This window comes from Rhinichthys klamathensis, unplaced genomic scaffold (genome assembly GCF_029890125.1).
Source record: "Rhinichthys klamathensis goyatoka isolate OS25496 unplaced genomic scaffold, OSU_Roscu_1.1 h1tg000046l_1, whole genome shotgun sequence".
Classification (NCBI taxonomy): domain Eukaryota; kingdom Metazoa; phylum Chordata; class Actinopteri; order Cypriniformes; family Leuciscidae; genus Rhinichthys; species Rhinichthys klamathensis.
Window position 1 is genome coordinate 1,221,759 of NW_026606593.1, and position 14,851 is coordinate 1,236,609.

General features: G+C 36.0%; 1 protein-coding gene and 1 non-coding gene across 2 annotated transcripts; both read left to right on the top strand.

Moving 5' to 3' along the window:
* The first annotated feature begins 1,103 nt into the window (after positions 1-1,103).
* On the top strand, positions 1,104-7,338 carry zfpl1 (zinc finger protein-like 1). Its single transcript, XM_056247336.1, has 8 exons — positions 1,104-1,243; positions 1,604-1,712; positions 2,162-2,273; positions 2,472-2,665; positions 3,277-3,352; positions 4,993-5,154; positions 5,722-5,845; positions 7,101-7,338. The coding sequence occupies exons 2-8, from the start codon at positions 1,611-1,613 to the stop codon at positions 7,285-7,287; spliced, it is 957 nt and encodes a 318-aa protein (XP_056103311.1). The 5' UTR covers positions 1,104-1,243; positions 1,604-1,610; the 3' UTR covers positions 7,288-7,338.
* A 4,084-nt stretch (positions 7,339-11,422) lies between these two features.
* Positions 11,423-11,495, top strand: trnar-ucg (transfer RNA arginine (anticodon UCG)). Its single transcript has one exon. It is a non-coding gene; the product is annotated as a tRNA-Arg (tRNA).
* The last annotated feature ends 3,356 nt before the right edge of the window (positions 11,496-14,851 follow it).

Genomic DNA, 14,851 nt, shown 5'->3' on the forward strand with positions numbered 1-14,851 from the left:
GGGCTTTTGCACTGCTCACAAATCAGTTTTTATAACTTATGTTATGTTCTGTCATGCTTACCTAAATAAAAATTATATATAAAAAATTTAGAATTATCTGTATTGGAATTTAAATATAGGCATATGTTGAACTTTTTTTTCTTTTACATGCGGCGTTGTATTACGCAATGCATAAATTACTGAATGAAAAGTTGGTTAGCAAACACATATGCACGCGTCACTACGTGAAGTAGTCCGAATTTCTGAAACGGACATAGGGCTTTATATAATACCTTTTTCGGCACCAGTCACTTCAGTGATTTACCCTGTGGTGGACAACTCGCAGGGAAAAGCTCACATATTCACCCAGCTTCTTCATGCCGTCCAATGCTATGGTCCAATGTTCAGAATTCAGCTCACTTCTTCTTCTTTTCTTTTTATTGGCGGCTGGCAGACCTTTAAGGTGCATTACCGCCACCATTCGACTCCTAATGTTTTAGAATCCCCAAACTCCATATTTCATAGGGATTTTTCCATATTTTTAGCCAGTAAATTTCCTAATGATATATTAATTTGTGCTCAGCTGTTTCTTGTTCATTGAATTTACATTTCCATATTTCATAGGGATTTCCCCATATTTTTAGCCAGTAAATTTCCTAATGATATAATAATTTGAGCTCAGCTGTTTCTTGTTCATTGAATTTACATTTCCCTGCAGGATGCTTTTCGTCAAAATTGTCATTCAATCCTCTACTGACTTGCAATTATTGATTTTGATTCATCCCTTCTTAATACTGAATTCCAATCTCCTGTTCTGTTCCCACATTTGTCTGAATATTATTCACCAGCATTCCCCTCCACCCGTGGGCTGGTATCCATACAAATGCAACGGTCACTCCCTGTCTATGGTCACTCCCAGAGTGATACTCCCAATATTTGGATTCAGGGTAGTTTCAAAATAAGAGTATTGGCTTTTTTTGTGTGTAAATCTTGGGACGTTTTGGCTAACGATTTTTAAAACAAAATCAATTTATAAAATAGCCAGGACAGATCACAAACCCACAAATTAAAATATAGATACGAAATAGTTGTAATGCGACTGATGTATTGTGTATAGTGACGCCATTGCTCTGCGACGGTAGCGGAAGAGACGTGGCAAAAAAGCACTCTGACGAGATGTTAAAAAGATATTGAGGAAAGTATTCGAGAGTGTTGACATTTGCTTCAACTTGTGGTTGACTGGTATTTCCTTTGATATTTTCAGGTAAATATCATATTGTTTCACTATTAGTATGTTGATTAGTTTGCGGGAAGTTTGATACAGTCGAGGGGTTAACCATCCGTGGACTGTCACTGTCAGAGCTCGGTAATGTTTACGTTTACCTTAGGTGTGACGGATCCGTCACACTATATATATATATGTGTGTGTGTGTGTGTGTGTGTGTGTGTGTGTGTTAAACTAGAAAAGATAGTTTGATATTAAGTGCCGAGAAGAGCTGCATAACAAACAAAAAAGAGTTTTTTTAAGAGTATTTAGAATGAACCCTCGAATCAAGTCTAATTTATTGTACTCGAGTTAATATATGGATTCTGGAGGATTATATGTGGATCTTTTGCTTGACAGGGAGATCATGGGTCTGTGCAAGTGTCCTAAGAGGAAGGTAACGAACCTGTTCTGCTTTGAACATCGTGTCAACGTGTGTGAGCACTGCCTTGTATCCAATCACAACAAGGTGAGTGCTTTAATATTATTTAGTTAAAATTCATGACTGAAAAGCGATAGTCCACCCAAAAATAAAAATTCTGTCATCATTTACTCCCTCTCCCCTCTCATGTTGTGCCAAACCTTTCTTCAGTGGAACATAAAACAAGATAATGTAGACAAATGTTGGTAATGAAATAGGTTTGTTACTGTTGAATTCTATTGTATGGTAAAAAAAAATACAATGGAAGTCATTGGAAACCAAAAATATTTGGTTACAAATTCTTAAAAATCTTGTTCCTTCAAAAAAAAGAAAGAACAAGAAATGCATACATGTTTGGAATGACACAATGGTGAGGAAATTATGACAGAAATGTAACTTTTGGGTGGACTATCCCTTTAGGAAGAATATACAGTACATTTGGAAGATTTATACACAGATAAACACACTTCTGTTTCCTGTTACTCTTATTTGTACAGTGTATTGTACAGTCATACCTACAGTGGCTACAAGACAGCGATTACAACTCCAACTGCAGCCTGTGCAGCCAGCCCTTAGATTCCCAGGATACTGTTCGACTAGTTTGTTACGGTGAGAAGCTACAGAGATATAATCTCTTCTAGTGAACTCAGAGTCAGAAGTTCAGAAAAAGTAATGAAGCATTTTACACAGTAGTCTATATGAATGTCTGCATTGGTGTGGCTTTCATTTGGAATATTCTGGGATAGACTTTATTATTGGGATTATTATTTTATCATTTTCATTACATTTCATTATTTACCATGTCAGATTTATTCCACTGGTCATGTCTGAATGAGTTGGCCTCCCGTCAGCCTCTCTACACGGCACCTGCTGGGTACCAGTGCCCAACATGCCAGGGTCCTGTGTTTCCACCCCCAAACCTGGCCAGTCCTATTGCAGACATGCTGAGAGAACTACTGTCCTCCGTCAACTGGGCTAGAGCAGGACTGGGCCTTCCGCTGGTGAGGAAATATGCCATCAGTTATGATACACCACTTCACGACTATAGACACACCTACCTTTTCCACACCTGAGTTAAATAGTAGATAAATAGTAACAGTAAATAATCAGCATTTCCACAAATGGAAGTAAAGGAATTATGTAATAAAATAATTGTATATTTAAGCTTCTTTAGGGACACTTTGTCTAGATTCCAGCACTGCACATTATGGGTGTTTTCTCATTCAATATCATGAGGTGCATCTACAATTTTAAATATTTAAGACTTTAGATCAAGCATTAGCCATTAGACTTATTGATATTTGAAAATAAGATTGGAGAAGGACAGTGATACTTTTAATAGTTAAATTGGTTTAAAATTGAATTAATCAATTTTCAGTAGGATTGAGTGACTTGTCAAAATAATCCCACAGATTTAAAGGCCCATTGGCACTGAATGCGACATGTAAATACGGAATCAACGAATTTGAAGATATAATAAATATTAACAGCAAACTTTTTGAGTAAATCTTACATCATCTTATCTTGTTCAAGACATTTGTCTTTCAACATTAAGTGTTAACACTGATTTAGCCATTCATTTGCATTTGCATCTGGACTTCTTTCTGTCCAGATTGAAGACCCACCAGAGAGGGAGGAAACCTCAACACATGATGTTACGTGTTACTCTGAATGGTCAACTTTTGAGAGTGAGTTTGTCATAATTGTAATTTACAATTTTTAGCAGGGTTCCCACACGTCCTGGGAAACATGGAAATCTGTGAAGCAGTTTTCCAGTCACGGAAATGTCATGGAAGATTAGAGAAATATATTTTACTATAATGATTTTGTGGAAAACACTCCTACCGGTCAGTACTTAGAATAGGTGTCAAATACAAATATTCATCAGGGATGTGTTTTTGTTATTTATTTGCATTTCCTTATTTCATGCATATTTCGTGCATGGTTTGCTTCTGACAGCACTACTAGGGCTTGCGTAACCATCTTCCACAGCTGTTGTGTTTGTAACAAAATAAATGCTTTAAGGTCTCTCTTGTTTTCTGCCAAAAAACCCCCCAAAAAAACTGCATAGTTAAGAAATTAAGACTGTGATAGCTATTCTTATAATAATTTTATTCATTTATATATATACACTACCGTTCAAAAGTTTGGGGTCGGTACGATTTTAAATACTTTTAAAAGAATTCTCTTCTGCTAACCATGGCTGCGCTTATTTGATTAAAAATACAACAAAAATCAGTTATAGTATTAAATATTATTCCAGTGTAAATCAGCTGTTTTCTGTGTGAAAATATAGTAAAGTATAATTTATTCCTGTGATCAAAGCTGAATTTTCAGCATCACCAGTGTCAGTGTCTTCAGTGTCAAATGATCCTTCACAAATCAGTATAATAGGAGGATTTGATGCTCAAGAAACATTTATTATTATTATCAATGTTGAAACAGTTGTTGGTCTGTCAGTTGTACAGTTTTTTTTTGTTTTTTCTTTGATGAATAGGAAGTTCAAAAGAACAGCATTTGTTTGAAATAGAATCTTTTGTAACATTATAAATGTCTTTACTGTCACTTTCGATCAAATTAATTATTCCTTGATAAATAAAAGTATTGATTTCTTTCCTCCAAAAAATAAAAATAAAATTCTCACTGACCCCAAACTTTTGAACGGTAGTGTATATATATACATATATAATATTTGTATAATATATATATATATATATTACCTGTGTCTGTGAAGCGACTCTCTACTAACAATGAAGCTGTGAGTTTAATTACTTAAACACAGACGTTACAACCTCCTTGCTGCTAATTTAGTGATTCAGTTGCGAAGTTAATTTATTAATAAAAGTTTTGGGGCAGGGTTGACAACACGTTTCTGTGTGAGCAGCGCAAACTTGTGACAACATGTGAATTAAAGGGATAGTTCACCAAAAAGCAAAATTCTGTCAACATTTATTCACCCGCAAGTTGTTCCAAAACTGTATGAATTTCTTTCTTTTGCTGATCACAAAAGAAGATGTTTAGAAGAATATTGGTAACCAAAGAGTTGATGGGCTCTATTGACTTCCATAGTATGAAAAAAAAAAAAAAACTACTATGGAAGTCAATAGGGCCCATCAACCGACATTCTTCAAAATATCTTTTGTGTTCAGCAGAAGAAAGAAATTCATACAGATTTGGAACAATTTGAGGATGAGTAAATATTGACAGAATTGTATTGCACACCTTCCTTCCAATCAGAGTGTTCAGACAGACCATGGTATAAAAAAGTAATACAGATAATTCTTCAAACATTCTTCAAACTTATTTAATAAACATATCTATGTTCTAGCCCCTGCAGTGGATATAACGATGTCAAACCCCACACTCACCAGTCTACCACCCCATCAGGATGTGGAGCACATCCACAATAATGGAGAACTGAGTGCCCAGAAACACTCTGTCATCAATATGAGCACCACCTCTACCACCGACACAGTCACTATTAACACAGGTATCCTCCAGCACTGACGTACTGTGGCATGAATATGTAACTATTTAACAAATTCATTTTTTTATTTTATACGATCTTGCTACAGAAATGAAATAAAAATTGTGATTATATTGTGTTGTGACTATTGTGTTCAGACTAGAATACTAGTTTACTGCATACTATGCAGTAAATAATGCATACTTTATGTAAAATAATTGTTGCTACAATAAACAATGAATGTGCAAATTTCAGACAGTAGAATACTTTGTCACACTTTTTCACATTACTACTTTGAATGTTTAATACAGTGAATGATGTGAGTGATTTATTGATCCAATGTAATCAACTTTTTGACCATTTTTAATCCTTTTTCATTAATAAATGATTCCACTTCGACAGTCCATCACATGATGTGTCAAGAACAACAGGTTTAAAATCACATTTGATGTATTTATTTGTCACTCAAGAAATGGAACTTGGTTGCATTGCATTCTGGGATATAGTATCTCACGTAGTGTGTTGTAGGTGTCTGGCAAAGTATAGTCTCTAATATATTCTTTGTTGATTTCTTGCAATGCATCTTCTCAGCTACTTCCCCAAGAAAGGTGTACGACACACGGGATTCAGGAAACAGTGAAGTGATGCAGATTGACTTTGATGACGATAAATACCGCAGACGACCTGCCCTTAGCTGGTTTGCACAGCTCCTAAAGTGAGTGTCCTCAGTCTGTGGCTCAAATTCATTTATTGCAAATGCTTGCTATGGCCTAATCCTATTTGTCGTATGCTGTAATATATTTTCACTGGCAGTTTTGACAGCATTTCTTTTATACAAATAGTACATGTAAATTCATGCAAGTATTTTTTACTAATCACTACTATTTTACTAATTTAATTGATTTAACCCTTGTGCCTCCTTAGGGACATGTTTGGTCTTTTCAGTTTTGTTTTTTTGATCACTTTGCCTGTGTTAATGCTAACTGCATAAAATTTGGCACAGGTGTGTATTTTATTGTAATTTTACTATTTCACCGCTATTTCCTTAAATTTTTTTTTTTTTTGCACTAGGTACACAAAATACTCCCACTCAGCGCCTTTAGGACAAAAATGGCCCCATTGAAACCCATTAAAACTGCATTTTTTTTATCCCAATGCCATTTAACTATAAAATGATCCAATCTTTGTTAAGAGGCTTTTGTTGGCAAGGCTTCAAAATTAAAACTTGTACTATTTTTTTTTTATCAGATTGTGCCATTTTTTCAGGTTTGGTCTTTAAAGCAAATTCTTGCTTTATTCCTGTTTTCTGCTTCGGTATATTATAGAGCCAATTGGATAAATTATGCAACGATATTTGTGTGGGTGTCAGAGTGTGGTTGGTATGTGTTATAAAATATATATATATGTGTGTGTTTGTAATATTGAGAGAGGAAAAACTCAACTGCAAATCTAAAATCCAATCAGTGTGCACCAATGGAGTTTTGCTGCATGGCATCCAATGGGGAAAGTCTGTTACTGCGCCCAAACAAAATCTTACTGAAAGCTCATTTTTTGAGATATCAACCTCAAATTTGGAACACAACTTATTTATATTAATGGCTTTGATTTTCTAGCCGTTTTAGAGTTCAACTTGTTTTTATAAAATGTATATTTTATATAAAATAATGTTCATAAATAATTTTCATACACTTAAACCTATATAACTTTTTTGGATTGACTTATTCATTTTTTTTTTTTACTTCAGCAACAATCTGCCAAGGGTCTTCTTTAAAATGATACCAAACTTAAGACTGTGCTCCCAAGCTTCACATTTTTATGACAGTTTTTGACGTGGACATTTTTGTCCTCTATGGAGCTATGTGTAACTTTTTTTTAAATGAGGCACAAGGGTTAAATCTATTACGGTAAAAAAAAAAAATATTTACATAATATTTACAAATATGCTTGTGTGCATTTATTCTTTTTCCTAGGAATCGTAGTAACACTAAGAAAAAGGCCCTCACACTGAAACAGCGAATCTTCATGTTGCTGTTAGTTGGAGTGATTGGTTTCTTCACCCTCATCATCATCATGGCTAAACTGGGTCGGGCCTCTGCTGAGTCAGACCCGAACCTGGATCCCATGCTGAATCCCAACATCAGGGTAGGCAACATGTAACGGATCAACTTCCAGCTAAAGCTCAATGTGTGGATTCAGCGTGGAGTTTGACTTTACTGGTAAACCGTGAACTGGAAATGCTGGAGAAGGAATGCTCCTCAAGATTCTGGGACTAGTGTGAAGATACTGCTGTTTGGATTGTGCAACAAAAGTGTGACTTAGTGGTCAACTTGAGTGAAGATAAAGATGGAGATGGCCAAGAAGTTGTTGCACAACACATCTCCTGTTTCTCTTGAGTGAGATGATATAGGCTCTATAAAAGTGTGTGCAACTGTGTTTCATTCAGTTCTGTAATTCCCTGGCATACCCTTCTTAAAATTGGGATCAAAGATTTTATGTCATTGTTTTGAAATCTTTAATTATTTCTTATAATATGCACAGAACTCATTAGGATCCTACATGGAATTGGTGAGATTATTGCTTCTCTGAGTATACATGGTTATGAGGTGTCTTTTTTTTTTTTTTTTAGTTGATTGCCTTTTATTAATTGCTGATTCAGTTAGACCCCTGCCTGTGAATAGGCTTTTGCTGATTTACACTTATCTTTGCAGTGGACTGTAAAACTGATTTACTAAAGCATTTAGAAAATGGTTTTGGTTGGCAAATTGCAAAATGCTTTTGTAGATACAGCCATAAATAGACAGATGCAAACTGTACTTGGTGAATGAAGTGTCTGGGCCATATTTCATTCAAAAATTACATTTTGAATTACAGAAATGAAGCCTATTTTAGGGCTTTTTTTACATTTTGACATTATTATAACAATTATATGGTCTCTATATTTCCATTACTGTTATGAAAAAAAAAACTCAATACAGTAATGAAAATCATCTACAATCATCAACACTTTTTAATCTGCACAAATTAAATGCAGTACTATACAATAATGCATACCTACAAAAGTACTTTTCAATGTACTGTACAATTTAAATTATATATTTTTTTTCACTACCGAGAATTCAGAAATGGATATTTTTGTTCTTATGCAAAATATACTTCATTATTATATTTATATTCTTTATTGAAAGATATTTATCATTTTCTTTTGATCTGAAATATGACCCGAACATGTTCTTGACAGATTCACACAAACAGCTTTTGTACAGAAGAATTTAAAGTATACTGTATATGTTTGCAAAACCCACCCCAGCAACCCAAAGCTCATATGTATCTGGAGATAAACATTCATATTATTTGCCATTCTTAAATATCCTTGTTGCATTTCTTGACTGTAGCAGTAATTAACAACATTTAGAGGTTGTCTTTATCCTTCAGCTCCAACTGTATCTCAAGAAAGCGATCATCTGGCTTTTCCCTACAGTGATTGCTTACTGGAGTGCCTACCATAATATTTACATCATCTCTGGTTGTGGTTCAACTTTATAACATGTTTTTTTTGCTATTTACTTCTCTGTGTCCATGGATTTCCACTTTTTGTCATAATATACACTGATATTATAATATTGGGTCAATCCATCTCAAGTGTTACAATGCAGGTTGCTTGACCATATTTATCATAATTTTGTTTTGAGTGATTACCTCAATGTATTGGTATTGCAAAACCACATTTTTTTCTTATACTTGGTTTAAAATTTTAAGAAGAAAAACTAAAAACAAAGATGTGCCACATTAATTAAATGATTTATTAAAATATTTTTATTTTATTAATGTTACAACAGAAGTACCAGAGGGATATCCAAGATACATGGGGCCTTGAAATATCATCTTGAAGTCATTTAAATAATTTTAGGACTTTTTAGGTTCCCCTTGAAGGGTTGCCCTTGTGGTCCCAGTGAATGCAACAGTCAAGGATTCCACTTTAGAGCAACACAACGCCAGATTAAGAAATGTTCTGCCCAGAATTCAAAACAATTAACTATAAACTCATGAGTAAATGTCAGTTTTGGCTCAGAGTAAATTAGAGGAGATTAACTATGGATAAGGTGTCAAGCTTGAGAAAACTAAAATACAACTTCTGAAGCTTGGGAGATGTTTGGCACCGATCCCTTTCATTTGAATGGGAAAGCTATCTGTTGGTGATAGATTATCAATGAGAAGGCTTTATTGACAGGAACAGCAGCCAGTTATGATAAGCCAGAGACACAGAATTCCTAAATCAGGAATCGTGGCAATAGGCCATGTTACAATAGGATTTCCAGCAATTTGCAAAGCAGTACAAATTCCAACATGTAATTTCTCATGCACACGCGAAAAGGCAGAAAAGGGAACGCACACCCTCAAATGACTTCCCAAAAAAGCTGTGGATGATGGGTCAGATACACACCTCACTTCTCCATTGGACTGCTGTGTATCGCCAGCTGAACTGTTAATGGATCGTAAGATGTACCATCCTTCCATATTTTTCTGAGACTAAGCTAAACAAGGGTCTGAAGCAGAGAAAAAAGCTGAAAAATGTAAATAAATAAAAACCTATTATTATGACACTCCCACCTCTACAGAGCCCGTAGTGAAAATTAATGCAAACACATGGAGCAAAAAAGCAACTGTGTTTGAAAGAATTAATCCCAGATCTGACAAAGTGCTTACAGAAACTGGTCAAGTGTTCAGAAGAGCCTGAACCTGAACTGTCACAGAAACACAATAAACATTCTGATTTACCTGTGCTAAGATGATCAATATCTAGATGATGAATCAAGATTCTAGAAGTTTTTGTGTTTAATGACATAGTTTTGAATCCATTTAGTTTAAAATGTATTGTCTTGAAAATTGATTTCAATTGCATGTGTAGTTTCATTTGAATTATGTATCTCTAAACAAAAGGAGGTCAGTGCTGTTTGTTAGATGTGCAGGATTGGTTTTGCAAAACATGTTTTATTAACAAAGGTCGGGAGGAGCACGCTCACAATCAGTACGATTGGAGGCCTATATACTGTATATAAAGCCCACTCACCTCTGTTCCTCGACACTCTTTTTTGCATTCCTCCTCCACCCCGACTCTTCATTCTCGGCTAGTTCCTATCCCAGCCAGGGATACGGGGGAGAACTCTGGGTTCAGGCCACATTCCAAGCTCGGAGCCCTCCCCCGGACCGCACGCCAAATACGCATACTCTTTTACTGATTTATCTGATTATTTGTAAGTGTAAACTTGTGAACAATGCTATTTATGTTTAAAGCAATAAAAAGAATGAATGAATAAAATGCACATTCTGTACTGTATATTGCATGTTGTATATTGGAATGCATTAGTTACTCCTACTGGCCTCACTAACACCTTTTCCAGCAGCAACCTGGTTTTCCTAAGAGGTCTCCCCTCCAGGTACTGACCAGGCTCAGCCCTGCTTAGCTTCAGTGGGCTCCTCACTTCTTATTTGTGCATCTTTGTGTCCCAGCTCCACCCCCTTAGGATGCGAGGGAAGGATTTTTCAACCTTTATTGATCCGATTGAGCTCGAATGGAATCAAATTTCGATCGGATTGAAAGGGGTGCTTTTTCCTTTTCTAATCCGATCGAGAGAACATGTAAACACTTGATCGGATTAAAAACCGAAACTGAAAGGACTGCGTACATGTGCAATGACGTTGAAATAGCGTAATGACGTATGACGCTCGGAATGTTCTTCCTGTTGAATAAAGTGTCATATAAATAAGTGTCCCGTCATTTTAAAATTCTCCTTTCACTCAGCGTCTGTGAAGTGGAGCAGGACAACGTCCAACCAGTCATTTTCTCCCCTCCAGGTACTGACCAGGCTCAGCCCTGCTTAGCTTCAGTGGGCTCCTCACTTCTTATTTGTGCATCTTTGTGTCCCAGCTCCACCCCCTTAGGATGCGAGGGAAGGATACGCCTGTGTATCCTAGGGGTGTCGAAATTAATTGTTTCTACGATGCATCGCGATGCAGACGAGGACGATTCGGTATCGGTTTCAGTAATAGACCATAACCGATTATAATGTACTGACGCTTTTCTGACGTCATTTGACTACTCAAAAATAGCAGTACTACTCTAGTAAAACTGCAATTGTAGGACAAGACTTTGGAGCTCATTGTGCAATTGACTCACATCTAGGTAATCAAAAACCTTCTTTGAATGTACTACCTACTATTTAAAAATATTATTTTAATGCTTTCACCGTAATATTCTTGTGCAGAAATACCCATTCCGCTATCTAGAAATTGTGGCCCAGTGGCCTAATGGATAAGGCATCAGCCTTCGGAGCTGAGGATTGTGGGTTCGAGTCCCATCTGGGTCATCTGAGACTTTCCAGAAAATCAGTGGCGTGAGGCCAATAATGTCACAGTCTTTAATTGCCACTTGCTTAAAGGGTTCTTGTACATATTTCAAGACATTTGTCATTTCAGCTTGAACTTTAAAATGATTTCCAAGAAATATCTTTCTTCTAAAAGAGTATTGTTGGTTTGATTCACACTTGCATTGTTTAAAAGGTTTTTTTTTGTGTTGGCAGGAGCCTACAATGTACATGCAGTTTATTAGAAAGACAGTACTACTGAAATAAAGGAATACAACTCTAGTAAAACTGCAATTGTGGGACAAGATTTTGGAGCTCAGCATTGTGCAATTGACTCACATCTAGGTAATCAAAAACCTTCTTTGAATGTACTACCTACAATTTAAAAACATTATTTAATGCTTTGACTGTAATATTCTTGTGCAGAAATACCCATTCCGCTTTAATTGCCACTTGCTTAAAGGGTTCTTGTACATATTTCAAGACATTTGTCATTTCAGCTTGAACTTTAAAATGATTTCCAAGAAATATATTTCTTCTAAAAGAGTATTGTTGGTTTGATTCACACTTGCATTGTTTAAAAGGTTTTTCGCTACAATGTACATGCAGTTTATTAGAAAGACAGTACTACTCAAAAACAGCAGTACTACTCTTGTTAAACTGCAATTGTGGAACAAGACTTTGGAGCTCAGCATTGTGCAATTGACGCACATCTTGTGGGTTCGAGTCCCATCTGGGTCATCTGAGTCTTTCCAGAAAATCAGTGGCGTGAGGCCAATAATGTCACAGTCTTTAATTGCCACTTGCTCAAAGGATTCTTGTACATATTTCAAGACATTTGTCATTTCAGCTTGAACTTTAAAATGATTTCCAAGAAATATATTTCTTCTAAAAGAGTATTGTCGGTTTGATTCACACTTGCATTGTTTAAAAGGTTTTTTTTGTGTTGGCGGGAGCCTACAATGTACATGCAGTTTATTAGAAAGACAGTACTACTGAAATAAAGGAATACGACTCTAGTAAAACTGCAATTGTGGGACAAGACTTTGGAGCTCAGCATTGTGCAATTGACTCACATCTAGGTAATCAAAAACCTTCTTTGAATGTACTACCTACAATTTAAAAACATTATTTAATGCTTTGACTGTAATATTCTTGTGCAGAAATACCCATTCCGCTATCTAGAAATTGTGGCCCAGTGGCCTAATGGATAAGGCATCAGCCTTCAGAGCTGAGGATTGTGGGTTCGAGTCCCATCTGGGTCATCTGAGACTTTCCAGAAAATCAGTGGCGTGAGGCCAATAATGTCACAGTCTTTAATTGCCACTTGCTCAAAGGATTCTTGTACATATTTCAAGACATTTGTCATTTCAGCTTGAACTTTAAAATGATTTCCAAGAAATATCTTCTTCTAAAAGAGTATTGTTGGTTTGATTCACACTTGCATTGTTTAAAAGGTTTTTCGCTACAATGTACATGCAGTTTATTAGAAAGACAGTACTACTCAAAAACAGTAGTACTACTCTTGTTAAACTGCAATTGTGGAACAAGACTTTGGAGCTCAGCATTGTGCAATTGACGCACATCTTGTGGGTTCGAGTCCCATCTGGGTCATCTGAGACTTTCCAGAAAATCAGTGGCGTGAGGCCAATAATGTCACAGTCTTTAATTGCCACTTGCTCAAAGGATTCTTGTACATATTTCAAGACATTTGTCATTTCAGCTTGAACTTTAAAATGATTTCCAAGAAATATATTTCTTCTAAAAGAGTATTGTTGGTTTGATTCACACTTGCATTGTTTAAAAGGTTTTTCGCTACAATGTACATGCAGTTTATTAGAAAGACAGTACTACTCAAAAACAGCAGTACTACTCTTGTTAAACTGCAATTGTGGAACAAGACTTTGGAGCTCAGCATTGTGCAATTGACGCACATCTTGTGGGTTCGAGTCCCATCTGGGTCATCTGAGACTTTCCAGAAAATCAGTGGCGTGAGGCCAATAATGTCACAGTCTTTAATTGCCACTTGCTCAAAGGATTCTTGTACATATTTCAAGACATTTGTCATTTCAGCTTGAACTTTAAAATGATTTCCAAGAAATATATTTCTTCTAAAAGAGTATTGTCGGTTTGATTCACACTTGCATTGTTTAAAAGGTTTTTTTTGTGTTGGCGGGAGCCTACAATGTACATGCAGTTTATTAGAAAGACAGTACTACTGAAATAAAGGAATACGACTCTAGTAAAACTGCAATTGTGGGACAAGACTTTGGAGCTCAGCATTGTGCAATTGACTCACATCTAGGTAATCAAAAACCTTCTTTGAATGTACTACCTACAATTTAAAAACATTATTTAATGCTTTGACTGTAATATTCTTGTGCAGAAATACCCATTCCGCTATCTAGAAATTGTGGCCCAGTGGCCTAATGGATAAGGCATCAGCCTTCAGAGCTGAGGATTGTGGGTTCGAGTCCCATCTGGGTCATCTGAGACTTTCCAGAAAATCAGTGGCGTGAGGCCAATAATGTCACAGTCTTTAATTGCCACTTGCTCAAAGGATTCTTGTACATATTTCAAGACATTTGTCATTTCAGCTTGAACTTTAAAATGATTTCCAAGAAATATATTTCTTCTAAAAGAGTATTGTTGGTTTGATTCACACTTGCATTGTTTAAAAGGTTTTTCGCTACAATGTACATGCAGTTTATTAGAAAGACAGTACTACTCAAAAACAGCAGTACTACTCTTGTTAAACTGCAATTGTGGAACAAGACTTTGGAGCTCAGCATTGTGCAATTGACGCACATCTTGTGGGTTCGAGTCCCATCTGGGTAATCTGAGACTTTCCAGAAAATCAGTGGTGTGAGGCCAATAATGTCACAGTCTTTAATTGCCACTTGCTCAAAGGATTCTTGTACATATTTCAAGACATTTGTCATTTCAGCTTGAACTTTAAAATGATTTCCAAGAAATATCTTTCTTCTAAAAGAGTATTGTTGGTTTGATTCACACTTGCATTGTTTAAAAGGTTTTTCGCTACAATGTACATGCAGTTTATTAGAAAGACAGTACTACTCAAAAACAGCAGTACTACTCTTGTTAAACTGCAATTGTGGAACAAGACTTTGGAGATCAGCATTGTGCAATTGACGCACATCTTGTGGGTTCGAGTCCCATCTGGGTCATCTGAGACTTTCCAGAAAATCAGTGGTGTGAGGCCAATAATGTCACAGTCTTTAATTGCCACTTGCTCAAAGGATTCTTGTACATATTTCAAGACATTTGTCATTTCAGCTTGAACTTTAAAATGATTTCCAAGAAATATCTTTCTTCTAAAAGAGTATTGTTGGTTTGAT

Excerpts from the sequence above, each read along its gene's own strand:
- zfpl1 (XM_056247336.1), top strand. The coding sequence starts at position 1,611 with ATGGGTCTGTGCAAGTGTCCTAAGAGGAAGGTAACGAACCTGTTCTGC. Across the intron at positions 3,353-4,992 it reads TGAATGGTCAACTTTTGAGA|CCCCTGCAGTGGATATAACG; the intron begins GTGAGTTTGTCA and ends TCTATGTTCTAG. Across the intron at positions 5,846-7,100 it reads TGGTTTGCACAGCTCCTAAA|GAATCGTAGTAACACTAAGA; the intron begins GTGAGTGTCCTC and ends TCTTTTTCCTAG.